The following is a 14,297-nucleotide window of genomic DNA, read 5'->3' as shown; positions in this document are numbered from 1 at the left end:
TGCATTTCACATTCCAGCAGAACTGACACTGCAGTGCAATGTTTGTTCAAACAATACTTTAATAATGAAGCAATATTTAATAATGATTATTTTTTAGCCTGGAGAAGAGAAGGCTCCAGAGAGGCCTTAAATCCCCTTGCAGGGCCTAAAGTGGCTCCAGGGACAGGGGATGGAGGGACAGGACCCAGGGAATGGGCCCTGAGCTGCAGGAGGTGATGCCAAACCCAAACTTTCCAACCCAACCTAAAGCAGTGAAATTCAGCCGTTCTCATCCTCAGTGCTGAACACACCCAGAGCCTCAACTCCACTTTCCTGGAATTCATTCCTGTCCGGTTTGCTGTGGCTCTTGGGTCTTCTCTCTCAGGAGAGCTGTACTTGATGGCAAAAGAGCCATAGTTCTCAAGCCTGACTGGCCAAAGGTTGGTTTCTTGCACATTCCAAAATTTTATTTTTAATTTTTTTGGAATTTTAGAGCAAGATGAGAAACCAGAGCTGATTTTTAATGAATGGACACAGAGCTTTGTGGGCTGAGGATTCTGCCAAGTGCAATTTGTTTTGGTTTTTAGGTTTAAAATGTTATTTTGAGGTGCCTGTCAGTGCTGGTCGGAGGTGCTTGGCGTGTGTAAAGATAGAAGAAAGTGTTTATTATGCTGGGTGTTATCAAAATACTTTAAAAAATACATTTGGATATATAGAAAAATCCTGATTAATGGCCAACAGGTATTTCCCAATAGAGATACAGGAACAGCTGCTGGTTGTAGTAAAGTTGTTTTTTGTATGAGTGCATCAGTTGTGAAGGCAGAGAGTTCTGAATTCTTCTTAAGTTAAAAGTTCTGAAGTTAGGAGTTGCAGCTGGCAGTGTGTATTCTGTTGGTATTTGTTGAAGGTAAAGCAGTTGCTTTCTGTTAATTCAGCAGTTTTCTTTATCTTTTCTATAAATAATCTTATTTTTAGAAAGGTGTCTTTTGTTAATAGGCTGTTGGGCTTCTGTATAACTGCTAAAATTACACAATCTTACTGTGAGATGCTCTGCTCAGAGGGAGGAACTGAGCGTTTTTATTTAAATATAGTCAGAGGTTTAGAACACCACAGTCAGCCTTTCCTTACTGAATTCTCAGAAGAGCAGCTTTTTTCTCTGCTGGATTCCCAGCAGCCCAGGCCTATCCACACCACTAGATTTTCAGAAGAAAATTTCAATTTCCTACAAGATCACTGCTTTAACAGAACTCCGTTGTCATCCTAAGGAAACTGCAGGTGCTGTTTGATCAGACTGCTGCTGACACTGGGACTGAGAGTGACAGTGGAGCCCTGGAAAAAGTTAAAGACAGAATCTGAAATGTTGGGCTTTGTGCTTTCCCAGATCAACTGCACCTGCGTAAGCAGTGTGATAAATTATGTAATTGTTAGATGTGATGGGTGTTTAGTAATTAAATGTAATGATTATATAACCATAAGAAGAGTAATGAGAAACTATGTTGGAAATTCAGAGAGGGGCTAAATTTATGTATACGATAGAACAATATAAGTTAATAATTAACATGAAAGTTATATAATGATAGAGTATAAAATGTGATCATTAAATTATGGTCGGAATCAGATTTGGGTTGACTACACCCCTGACACCCAGAGCTCTTAAGAAAAAGCACCGCATATAATCCCTGTGATTTTGTGCTTTTGAACACTAACAAGAGGGTGTCAGATTGTATTTTAACTCATAGTGTTATTTTGTATTACTGCATTTTAAACTTTATTTTATTCCCTAGTAGAGAACTGTTATCCCTGCTCCCACATCTTTGCCTGAGAGCCCCTTAATTTCAAAATCATAATAATTTTTAAAGAGGAGGTTTACATATTCCACTTTAGGGGAAGCTCCTGCCTTCCTTAGCAGACACCTGGCTTTCCAAACCAAGAGAGTGTAAAATTCTGTGCTAAAACTTTCTGGCACGGAGTCCTGAGCAGAGGCAGAACTAAAAGCTCCCACAGAGTCCCAGCCCAAAGCAGCAGCAGCAACAACCCCACACCTTTCCTCTTTCTTCCTCTTGATGATGATGATGATGAGTGTTATAAATGAGAAGCTTGACTAGGCCAATATTCAAGCAGCAATCAATTTATTAATTAATATGGTAAAGTACGAGCAATAATTAATTACATTAATTAGTCATATTCATAATTAATGTTAATTAATCATATTAATTTCTATTAATTAACACGGTCAAGTATGAGCGCTGGGTACAGTGGGGGAAGTTTTCCCTCCAACTGCCCGGCCATAGTTGAAGCTTCCAGGTATTTATAGGGGCACTCATCAGCTTTCTCTGCAGTTTCTGTTCCCAAATTTAATTACATTAATTAGTCATATTCATAATTAATGTTAATTAATCATTAATTTCTATTAATTAGCACAGTCAAGTATGAGTGCTGGGTACAGTGGGGGAGGTTTTCCCTCCAACTGCACAGCCATAGTTGAGGCTTCCAGGTATTTGTAGGGGCACTCATCAGCTTTCTCTGCAGTTTCTGTTCCCAATTTTTACTCACCAGCAGTTTCTATTTCCCAATTTTTACGTCACATTTCTATGCAGTATTGTGATTTGTGATTTAGTGTAGATCACTGTTGTGATTTACATCTCAGGATGTACATCCCAAAAGGAGTCTCCCATCTGGTGAGGTCCAGATTCCAGATGTGTGCCCACCTTTCGATTGCAAGGACTGTAAATCTCATGGCAGTGATGTCCAGCTTCCCTTGGTCCAAGCTATTAATCCTTGAGTTAATGTTCATCTTCCTTTCTCAAGCTGCTTTTCACTGTTTTGTTAAGGTGTGAGATAAGCACGTTTCCTTTTTATATATTCTAAAGCTATAGTTTCAAAGATCCTTACTACAAGCAATATTCTAAAATTATACTTTAAAAGATTATTATTGCAAAACTCTTTAAGGCTTAGCTACAAGCAGAAAGTTCCTGTCAAAAAGCAACATCCTTAAAGCTTTAATTCGAATGCTCCTAAATCAACTTTAGGACTTATAAAGGTTAATTGCAAACAAAGGATGGGTTCAAAGGCCCTCTTCCATGCTTTACTTTCCTCAGTTATTATTAGAATTTGTCTTTATAACTGTCCTATGGGTGGTTTCCACACATTAAAATGACAAATACACACATTGCCTGGATGTACCTGACACAAAACTTTGTGTTCCACATGGAGAAGAGAGCAGGGAAGAGAGGGCAGGAACAGCATTTTCTGCTTCTGATGCCTTGTGCAGGCTGAGATAGAGCAGAGCTGGGCAGAGCTAAAGAATAAAGCAGGGATTTATTCACAGCATCTCCTCCATGGATGCACCTTGGGCAGCAGCAGAGCCCAGCCAGGGCTGCACCCAGGATGAACCAAAATGGCCCCAAAATGCACGGCCGGGCACGGGCTCTGTCCCTGGGATCAGTTCTGCTCCATTTGCACCTTGCAGTTCATTGTCCCATTGCAGCTTTAGCCCTGCAGTCCCACCCTGCTTGTTTTTCTCTCTCCAGCCCACGGGGTTTGTGCTCCTGGGCTGAGATTTGGCTCATTTGTCCTTGGTGCCCAGCTGGAGCAGGAATTGTTTTGTCTCCCTGCTCTGTGCACAGAGCTCAGCATCCCTGAATGTGAACCCAGAGCCATGCACAGAATCAGAAAAATATAAAAGCCAAACCTAAGGCATCACTTTCTTTTTCTTGTTGTCCTCTTATTCTTCTTTTGTTGGTGGTTGTCCCCACCCCAGTACAGGGATTTTTATACATAAAACAGCCAACCAGCCAAAACCCCGAATCTGAAACATTCACAATCTGAACTTGATTCTAACGTACAAAAGTGACGGGGAAGTAGTTTTAGTTCTTATCTAAATTAGTTTTATCTATTTACACACATAGCTTTATCTATTTACACATATATCTTTATCTATTTACATTAATAATTCTGTCTAGAGAAGGAAGCAAGGTTTTGCTCTGTCTTTGTTATGTCTGGCATTAAGTTTAAACTGAAATTTAAACTAGGCCTTAGGGCCTTTACTAGCCAGTTTTTTAAGGTTTAAGAACTTTATTACTAAGTAAAGTAAGTACTAAGTTTAAAAAACTTGACTACTGGTTTCTTAAGGCACTTAAGATATATTTCTCCTTACTTAAAACAATATGTTACACTTCTATTTACTTAAAACTTGAACTTTGCTTTCTACTTCTATGTGGTTTGAATAGATCTTAATTCCTCTCAAGGCTTTAATGCAGCCCCTGCATCCATTTCTCTCTCTGAGGAGTCCAGGGATTCTTGCATTCCAACACATTTCCAGGCATCCACCTCTTTCATGGCGCTGGAGAATCATTTCAAGGTTTCCCTGAATCATTTGAAGATTTCTCTGAATCATTTGAAGATTTCTCTGTATCATTTGAAGGTTTCCCTGAATCATTTCAAGGTTTCTCTGAATCATTTCAAGGTTTCTCTGAATCATTTGAAGGTTTCTCTGAATCATTTGAAGGTTTCTCTGTATCATTTGAAGGTTTCCCTGAACCATTTGAAGGTTTCTCTGAATCATTTGAAGATTTCTCTGAATCATTTGAAGATTTCTCTGAATCATGTGAAGGTTTCTCTGTATCATTTCAAGGTTTCCCTGAATCATTTGAAGATTTCTCTGAATCATTTGAAGGTTTCCCTGAATCATTTCAAGGTTTCCCTGAATCATTTCAAGGTTTCCCTGAATCATTTGAAGGTTTCCCTGAATCATTTCAAGGTTTCCCTGAATCATTTGGAGGTTTCTCTGGGGCTCTGTTCACTGAGAGCCCCCAAAATTCGGAGTTTCCCTTTCTGAGCTCCTCTGTGGGCGTGTGCTGGTGTTTCTGGGTGGGTAATTTTGCCCCAGCCCCTCTGTATTCCTCATTATCTGTTCCCAGCTGTGCTCAGCATCCTCTGTGCCTCTCTGACATCCTTTTATCTCCTTTGCAAGTTGGGCTCTGAGCTCTTATCACCCAACTTCAGGGGCGCTGAAAATTCCCCTTCTCCTGCTGCGTGTGGGAGCACAGGCACTGCGTGGCAGAGGATGAAATTGGGCATTAAATTGGAAATCCCTCCCCGGCAGGGTGGGGAGGCACAGAGGGGCTGGAGAAGTGGCAGGGTGGCTGGTTCTTGGAGGAGCTGAGGAAGAAGAGGGGAAGTCCTGGGAGGGACCTGGCAATCCTTGGCCGGACACCACGGCCGCAGTAATTTCACCAACCCCGTGCTCATCCCGTGTTTCTGCTTTACTCCATTTTCACTTTCTGTTCTCCCTTCCTCCTCCCCCTGGCTCTGCAGAGCAAAATGTTTGATTTGGAGGGAGGAGGAGGCTCCCAGTGACTGGCTGGCCCCAGTTTGCTGTGGGTGGGGGAGGAAGAGCCTTTTTATTTATTTATTTTTTTTTTTTCCCTTTGCCTTTGTTCACTGAACTTGCAGGGAGTTTTAATGGCAAAGAACTTAATGCCACATTATATTATTGTAAAACTCCTGGCCTTTTTGATTTATTTTTCTTGCTACTTCCTATTTTTGGTCTTCATGTACTGTTTCTTTGAGCTGCTGTATATTTTTATTAAATATCTTTGGTCGCTCCTAATGGAAAGTGCTAAGAAAAGTCATTTTGCTTCTCCTAATATTTTTAAGTGTTTGTTGGGTAAGTAAATGATGTTTTCTGTGGAATTAATGCGTTTCCTTAAGTATTTTAATAGTAAATCAGCTGGTTTTGCTTGTTACCTTGTTTTAGGAGCTTTTTTATTTCTTGTGGAAGCAGCATTTAAAGTTGGCTGTTGTAGGGGAGGAGTTGTTTCTATGGGAATTGTTGCTGCAGTAATTTTTGTTGAATGGCTTCTGAAACTGGAGCAAAATAATCAAAAAGTCATGAGGATGAATTTTTTTTTCTTTTTTCTGATTGATTTCTTCCTTCCACGCTGAGGTGGTTTCTCTCTCTTCACTAAGATTTTGCTGTGAGTTAGATCGGTTCCTTTCGGGGAAGCAACACATAAAATGAAGAAAAAAATGAAATATCTCAGTCTTAAAGGATGATGTGCTGGAAGTGTTTCCAGCCTTTCAGGAGGATTCTGATTTTCCAGCGTTCCAGTACTTTTATTAAGAGGGATTTGTGGGGGTTTTCAGTGCAGCTTTGGGGTTCCCATGAGCTGCAGCCGCCATCCGCTCAAGGAGCGGTCCGTGGAATCACTCTGAACATGTTCAGGCCCGGTGACTCCTGGTTTTTGTGCTGACTCACTGAAGTCTGAGGTCATTAAGCAGCTCTTAATGAGCAATTGCTGCTGGCCCAAGGCTTTAATTGCCCCCGGGTAGGGTTTAGCAGAGGAATGTTCATGGGCGCCTCCCCTGCCCGCAGGGAGGGCCCTCAGAGCCCACCTGGATTTTTCCACATGCAGTATTTCTGTTTAAAATCCTCCGAGTATCATTTTTCAGCGCACACAATTTATAAAATTTCACCTGCAACTTGAATAACTCCTCCTCCTGTTCTCAAAATCTGATTTTCTGGTGGTTCAGCAGAACATTACCTCAGTGCCCAAGAATTTCAGCCCAGGTGCTGCATTGTTTTCTGTGGGTGTGACCAACAAAAAAAAAAGAAAATTTTGCAGTTAATGGCAGGAATTCCTGAGTTTGTCATCACAACAAAGCATTAAAGTCATTTTCTCCCTCCTTGCTGCCCAGGGATTGTTTCCTCAGTCCCTGTTCCACAGCAGGGCTGGAGGTCTGAGGCGCTCCAGTGAATTTTGTGTGAGGTCTCTGAGGTGAAATTTAAAAGTTAAATGTGAATTGGTCTCACCTGATTACTCCTTCCTTGTTTTTGGCATCCAGTATTTCCACGTGGAGTTATTTGTTTGTCTCTGTTTATTTCCATTTGAGATTCACTTTAATTTGGGGCTTTTGAAGGAAAAAATTCACCCTCATGATTTTTCCAGAGAAACTTGGACTTCCATAGGGGTTTGTAATTGCCTTTGAAAATTCTGATTGGTCACTAACAATATAACCAAAAAAACCCCAAACAATTTAAATATAAAACATTCAATAATATTATTTTATAATGCATATTACCTTTTATTTAAATATAATCAGAAATAGAATTTATTTAAATATAATCATAATTTATATATTCATTTAAACATAATCATAATTAGAATGCATACATTGTATATTACCTAACATACAATGTATACATTCTAATATACAATGCATAATTATATAAGAATTAGAAATATATATATAAAATATATATAATATAGAAATATAAACTGCTTTTTATATTTTAGATATATATAATATATGCTACATATAATATATAAACTATATATATATATGTATATATAAAAATATAAATTATTATTTTTTAGGACAGACTGATTTCTTTAGCCTGGAGTCCACTTTAATAATCACAATTTTGCAATTATTTAATCACAATTTTGGGATTAAAATGCTGCAATCCTGCAGGATTTTAAGATTCTTCTGTTTGTTTAAGATTCTTCTATTTGTTTAAAATCATTCCCCTTTAGGATTTTTTAATCCTGTCTACCATTGAACAAAACTAAATTGAATTTCACTTTTTGGTTTGTTAATTTTGCCCCTGTCAGTTTTTAAGATCTACAATTTACAGAGCCAGAAGTGAGTTCCAAGTGCATTTTTTTCTTTGCTCATTTTTTTCTTTGCTTGTTTCAGGTGATGATCATTTTGTTTAAAATCCTTTTCCTCTTTACAGACCAAAGCCAGCAAAGCAAACGAAAGCCAAAAACCAAAACTAGTGACTATGAAAAAATGAGGTGAGAAATGCTATTTATTTAAAAATTTATTATCCTTTTTTTCAAAATTATTCTTATTTTGAGCTATTTTATGTAAAATTAATACATCTTGGGTTTGCTGCTTGCTCCTTGCTAATGGCTCTGTGTAATTTTTTACATCCTAATAATGGATAAATTCCCCAAAATTCCAATTTTTCCACAGTTATTACTTGAAAACTGAAAATCTTCCATGCCCAGCTGAGTTTTAGTAAATGAAGGCATAATTTGAATATTTGCTGTGGAAGCAGAGAGGGGGGACAGGAGTTTTGTTTCAGTTGTTACATCCAGAGTTAAAGCAATAATTGTAACTCTTGCCTCGTTTCCAAGGTCTCCTTGAATTGTTCAGATGAATTGTTCCAACTCCTCTGGCACTCCCTGAGCTCTGGAAAAAAAATGAAATTTGGTTTTATAAACTTTATTTTATGAAAGAACTTTGTTTAGTTGTTTGTTGGCTCCAATTTCCAGTCAAAAGTCTGATTTTAAGGCCAGGATGCTCCTGTAGGAAAGGAATGTGAATGGTTGCATTTGGGGTTAAAATTCGATTAATTAAGGTGAAACAATAGATTTTATAGTATTAAATATTTATATTTAAATATTTATTAATAAATAATTCTATATTAAATATTATATTTATAAAATATTTCTGTTTCCACTTAAAACAGAATTTATGAGAGGAAATCATTGAATATTTCCACTGGTGCTGGGGCCACACTGTGGAGATTTTTGTTGTGTTTAGGATGGCTCAAAACATAAAAATCCAGCAAAACAGGATTTTTATTTTATGGAAATACGGAAGTTTGCATTAAAGAGAATTTTTCAACACAGATTTCAGATTTCTTCAGGAAACCTGATAATTCCCAGTCCTAATCGAAATGTGACCACAACCCCAAATTTCGATTTCTTTAAATCAATATTTATTTCAGTACAATCCTTTTGTTTTCCCGTAATGTTTTGAGTAGCAGTGTAGGTAGAAAAATTGAAATTTTGCCACAGGAGAGGTCATTAAACTGAATTATCAGTATTTTCCTTTCCCTTCAAGGAGGGGGAATATTTTCATTTCTTGTGGGACAAATCCTCTTTAAAGCAGCTGAACCAGCTCCAAAATTATTTCTGTGCTGGGGGGAGATGATCAGACCTTAGAAAACCACATTTTATTGACAATAAATTGAGATTTAAAGCACATTTCCAAACCCTTGGTGCCCCTGTCCTGTTTTTTGTAGGGATCATGTGGATTTGAAGAGGGAAAAAGCCATGGAGGATAAAGGTTTCTGTGCTGTGCCACAGGTAATGGGAATCCAGCCTTGAATTGGAAATTATTTCTCATTTTTTAGGAATATTGCACAAAATCTTGGTTAATTCCAAAATTTGACTCCCTGTGCTCTGTGTGGCTTTGATCAGAGGCAGGAATTCTGTGGTTACACTGATTTATTCTGATTTATTCTGATTTTCCTCTGCTTTCTCTTTCTTCTCCTGCTGTAAAACCTGGCTGGGATAATTTTTAATTAAATTTTTAATCAAAAATTAAAGCCTGGCTGGGATAATTTTAAATTCAAATTTTAATTAAATTTTTAATCAAAAAGTAAAACCTGGCTGGGATCATTCAGGGATTTAAAAAGCCTTTCCCAAATTTGTGCCTAAATGTTTTTTTGCCATTTGGATACATTTGGTAATAACCAATTTTGTGGACTGGCTGTTGGAAACACTAAAATTCATACAAATTTTATAAAATTCATTCATTGGGGGAAAATTCTCCTTCTCTGGTCAATCACCAATAAATTCCTGAAGGAAATAATGATAATGCTTAACTAATGAAATTATTTAATTACTTAATTAAATAACTAATTCTTTCATCCCTGTTAATTAGGGGATGTAGATATCAAAAATCTTTATTCAGATTAAATATCTCACAGGATGAAACTGAATTTAGAAGACAAAGTGCAGCTTCTACCCCTCATTTCCTATCAAATACTTCTTTTTGTTTTGCTATTTCAGAACATTTTCATTTATTTAATCTGCTTTGTATGTCATTATTTTAGCATTAAAATAATAAAATTTATTCTGATCTATAAGTGCATGGGACAGCATTAACCCAGGAGTTGTAGGAAATTAAAATAAATCTTAATTATTTGCATAATATAAATTCCTGCAGAGTTCAGCAAGTATCAATGGTGAAAACGAAATATAATTTTTACATAACATAATAATAAATAACAGAATAAAATAGTGGACTGTGAAACCTTCCAGCATGAGCTGAGCTGGACACAAATGAAAAATGAAAAAATGCTCAGCTCTTCCAAAAATATTTGGGCACAAAAAGTCTGGGTTGTGCTCTTGGGTTTTTTTATATGTGAGGAGAATTAAAACAGTGCTTGAACTAAAGTTGCAGCTTTCTGGAGAGAAATTTAGAATTAAAATGGGGTTTTTAAGAGATTAGCAGCTCCATGAAAATCTAATGCAAGAGTTTTATAAAATCTGAAACTCTGAAGAGTTTTATAAAAATGCACTTGGTTTGCTGCTTGAAAAGTGAAATTGTGGTGAAACAATTCAGGAGGCTGCAGGATTTCCACTTGGCTGTCCCAGAAGCATTCTAGCAAATATTTATTTCCTGAATTAAATTATTTGCTTGCTTTTGAAAGGAAAAAAAAAAAAAAAAAAATGTTTTCTTTATTTGAATTTACTGTTTCTTTGTCTGTGAACTGTTCCAGGTGGATTTCAGTGCAGATGGAAAATCCCTCGGGCTGGAGGGCGATGGAGCCTCGCTGGCCAGGGACAAACCCATTATTCTGCCCCTGCTAAAAGCCTTGAATGCCCCAGAATTCACGGTAAACTCTCAGAAATAACTTGGTTTTCATCCCAGAAATTCAAATTTATGCATTCAGCACCTTCCTTCCCCCAAAACAATCCTGATTATTGTGTGCAAAAACAACCCGACAACACCGGGTGTAAAAAATTTGAAGGCGCAATGTGAGAAAGTGTGAAAAAGTTTGAAGGCGCAATGTGAGAAAGAAAGAAAAAAAAGCCAAAATATTTTTATTTATTAAAAAAAATAAAATGAAATTCAAGAAAAAAGGGGGGAAATGGAGTTTTTTCTTGGCTTGACTGCCGTGGTGCCCGTTGCAGGTGGATTTCAGCCGCCTGCCCGAGGGTGTGAAGGCGCTGGCCCGCGATGGCTGCCGGGCCCTGCAGGAGCAGCAGTGCCACGACGCCGAGCTCGCCTTCTCGCAGCTCCTCAGCCTCTTCTACGGCTCGGGCGTGGCGGTGAGAGCAGCCAAATTCCCTTCCCTGGGCCAGGCAGGGCTGGAGGGACCTGCCTGCACCGCCCTGTGCCAGCCCTGCCTTCCCCACAATGGCCATGGCTGGGCTGGGCTGGGTTGGGCTGGGCTGGGATGGGCTGGGATGGGTTGGGCTGGGTTGGGCTGGGTTGGATTGGGCTGGGTTGGGCTGGGTTGGATTGGGCTGGGTTGGGCTGTGTTGGGTTGGGCTGGGTTGGGCTGTGTTGGGTTGGGCTGGGTTGGGTTGGGTTGGATTGGGCTGGGCTGGGTTGGGCTGGGTTGGGCTGGGCTGGGTTGGGTTGGGTTGGATTGGGCTGGGTTGGGTTGGGTTGGGTTGGGTTGGGTTGGGTTGGGCTGTGTTGGGTTGGGCTGGGTTGGGTTGGGCTGGGTTGGGTTGGGTTGGGTTGGGCTGGGTTGGATTGGGCTGGGTTGGGTTGGGTTGGGATGGGTTGGGTTGGGATGGGTTGGGCTGGGTTGGGCTGGGTTGGGTTGGGTTGGGCTGTGTTGGGTTGGGTTGGGCTGGGTTGGGTTGGGCTGTGTTGGATTGGGCTGGGCTGGGCTGGGTTGGGCTGTGTTGGGTTGGGTTGGGTTGGGTTGGATTGGGCTAGGTTGGATTGGGCTGTGTTGGGTTGGGCTGGGTTGGGCTTGGTTGGGTTGGGTTGGGCTGGGTTGGGTTGGGTTGGGATGGGTTGGGCTGGGTTGGGTTGGGTTGGGCTGGGTTGGGTTGGGTTGGGTTGGGCTGGGTTGGGTTGGGCTGGGTTGGGTTGGGTTGGGTTGGGATGGGCTGGGTTGGGTTGGGTTGGGTTGGATTGGGCTGTGTTGGGTTGGGCTGGGTTGGGTTGGGTTGGGTTGGGCTGGGCTGGGCTGGGTTGGGTTGGGTTGGGATGGGCTGGGTTGGGCTGGGTTGGGTTGGGTTGGGCTGTGTTGGGTTGGGCTGGGTTGGGTTGGGCTGGGTTGGGCTGGGTTGGGCTGGGTTGGATTGGGCTGGGTTGGGTTGGGCTGGGTTGGGTTGGGTTGGGTTGGGCTGGGTTGGGTTGGGTTGGGTTGGGTTGGGCTGGGTTGGGTTGGGTTGGGATGGGTTGGGCTGGGTTGGGCTTGGTTGGGTTGGGTTGGGCTGGGTTGGGTTGGGCTGGGTTGGGTTGGGTTGGGTTGGGCTGGGTTGGGTTGGGCTGGGTTGGGTTGGGCTGGGTTGGGTTGGGTTGGATTGGGCTGGGCTGGGCTGGGTTGGGTTGGGATGGGTTGGGTTGGGATGGGTTGGGCTGGGTTGGGCTTGGTTGGGTTGGGCTGGGTTGGATTGGGCTGGGCTGGGTTGGGCTGGGTTGGGCTGGGCTGGGTTGGGTTGGGTTGGATTGGGCTGGGTTGGGTTGGGTTGGGTTGGGTTGGGTTGGGTTGGGCTGTGTTGGGTTGGGTTGGGTTGGGTTGGGTTGGGTTGGGCTGTGTTGGGTTGGGCTGGGTTGGGTTGGGCTGGGTTGGGTTGGGTTGGGTTGGGCTGGGTTGGATTGGGCTGGGTTGGGTTGGGTTGGGATGGGTTGGGTTGGGATGGGTTGGGCTGGGTTGGGCTGGGTTGGGTTGGGTTGGGCTGTGTTGGGTTGGGTTGGGCTGGGTTGGGCTGGGTTGGGCTGGGTTGGGTTGGGTTGGGCTGGGTTGGGTTGGGCTGGGTTGGGCTGTGTTGGATTGGGCTGTGTTGGGTTGGGCTGGGTTGGGCTTGGTTGGGTTGGGTTGGGCTGGGTTGGGTTGGGTTGGGCTGTGTTGGGTTGGGCTGGGTTGGGTTGGGCTGGGTTGGGCTGGGTTGGGCTGGGTTGGATTGGGCTGGGTTGGGTTGGGTTGGGCTGGGTTGGGTTGGGTTGGGTTGGGTTGGGCTGGGTTGGGTTGGGTTGGGATGGGTTGGGCTGGGTTGGGCTTGGTTGGGTTGGGTTGGGCTGGGTTGGGTTGGGCTGGGTTGGGCTTGGTTGGGTTGGGCTGGGCTGTGTTGGGTTGGGCTGGGTTGGGTTGGGTTGGGCTGGGTTGGGTTGGGCTGGGTTGGGTTGGGTTGGATTGGGCTGGGCTGGGCTGGGTTGGGTTGGGATGGGTTGGGTTGGGATGGGTTGGGTTGGGCTGGGTTGGTGGCTGCTGAGGGAGTGATTTTAGGAATGTTATAGACACACACACACCTGTGTTTCCCAAATATTCTTTTCCCTTTTCCCTTTACTTTCCTTGAAATTCCCTTTCCATTTCCATTCCCCTTCCCCTTCCTTTTCCTTTTTCCTTTTTCCTTCTCCTTTCCTTTCCTTTCCTTTCCTTTCCTTTCCTTTCCTTTCCTTTCCTTTCCTTTCCTTTCCTTTCCTTTCCTTTCCTTTCCTTTCCTTTCCTTTCCTTTCCTTTCCTTTCCTTTCCTTTTCTTTCCTTTCCTTTCCTTTCCTCTTTTCCACAAATATTTGCATCAAACATTTTGTGTTTCTTTAAATCTAAACTCCATCGTTGGTTGGACTTGCTGATCTTCAAGGTCTTCTCTGTGATTGCCAAATTAACTATGATTTATAAGAACAAAGGGTAAAAAGGATTTTAAAGGCAAATTCAGTGAAATTTGGTGTCTGTGTATCCTTACCCAATCAGCCACTGACCCAAAAGTCATCCTGGATTTCTCTTAATTAATTTACAGTATTTTTACCATGTCTTTGTTGTGCTGTGACTAAAATTTAGCTTTCTTTCTTTTTTTTTTTTTTTTTTTTTTTTAGTATATGAGTAATGTGAATATTCCTTATATTAATTATGTTATATTCCTCTATGGACATGCCACTGCCCTCCTGGGAATGGGACATCCTGAGGTAGGACAGAATTTATTTGTGGTTTTATTTATTTTGAAATCTATATATTTTAAAAATTTTATTTATTTTATACTTAAATACTGTCTTAATTCCAATTTATGTATATTTAATGTATATATTTCTATTCATTTAATGTATATATTTCTATTCATTTCTTTTGATTTATTTTATATATAAATACTGTCTTAATTCCAATTTATGTATATTTAACGTATATATTTCTATTTTTTGATTTATATATAAATACTCCCTTTATTCCAATTTATGTATATTTAAAGCATATATTTCTAATTTTTTCTTTTTATTTGTTTTATGTATATAAACTCCCTTAATTCCAATTTCTAGCTCAGATTCTCATCCCTTTTTTGCATTTTCATAACTGGGAAGGTGAGAGGGGAGAGAAACCTCTGGGCACATTTTGG

The 14,297-nt window shown here is 41.2% G+C and overlaps 1 protein-coding gene across 4 annotated transcripts in view; it reads left to right on the top strand.

Moving 5' to 3' along the window:
• TTC3 (tetratricopeptide repeat domain 3) overlaps positions 1 to 14,297 on the top strand; it is a 118,454-nt gene that overhangs the window by 57,020 nt on the left and 47,137 nt on the right. For all 4 annotated transcript variants that reach the window (XR_009420513.1, XR_009420511.1, XR_009420512.1 and 1 more), the window contains exons 16-20: positions 7,721 to 7,781; positions 9,020 to 9,083; positions 10,505 to 10,621; positions 10,920 to 11,057; positions 13,786 to 13,875. Coding sequence is in view for 1 of the 4 variants with exons in the window: in XM_059493597.1 (XP_059349580.1) it covers positions 7,721 to 7,781; positions 9,020 to 9,083; positions 10,505 to 10,621; positions 10,920 to 11,057; positions 13,786 to 13,875 (470 nt within the window). In the remaining 3 variants the exon portion in view is untranslated. The remainder of the gene's footprint in view (positions 1 to 7,720; positions 7,782 to 9,019; positions 9,084 to 10,504; positions 10,622 to 10,919; positions 11,058 to 13,785; positions 13,876 to 14,297) is intronic.

This window comes from Ammospiza nelsoni, chromosome 2 (assembly GCF_027579445.1).
Source record: "Ammospiza nelsoni isolate bAmmNel1 chromosome 2, bAmmNel1.pri, whole genome shotgun sequence".
Taxonomy (NCBI): domain Eukaryota; kingdom Metazoa; phylum Chordata; class Aves; order Passeriformes; family Passerellidae; genus Ammospiza; species Ammospiza nelsoni.
This window is presented reverse-complemented; position numbering and strand designations above follow the sequence as displayed.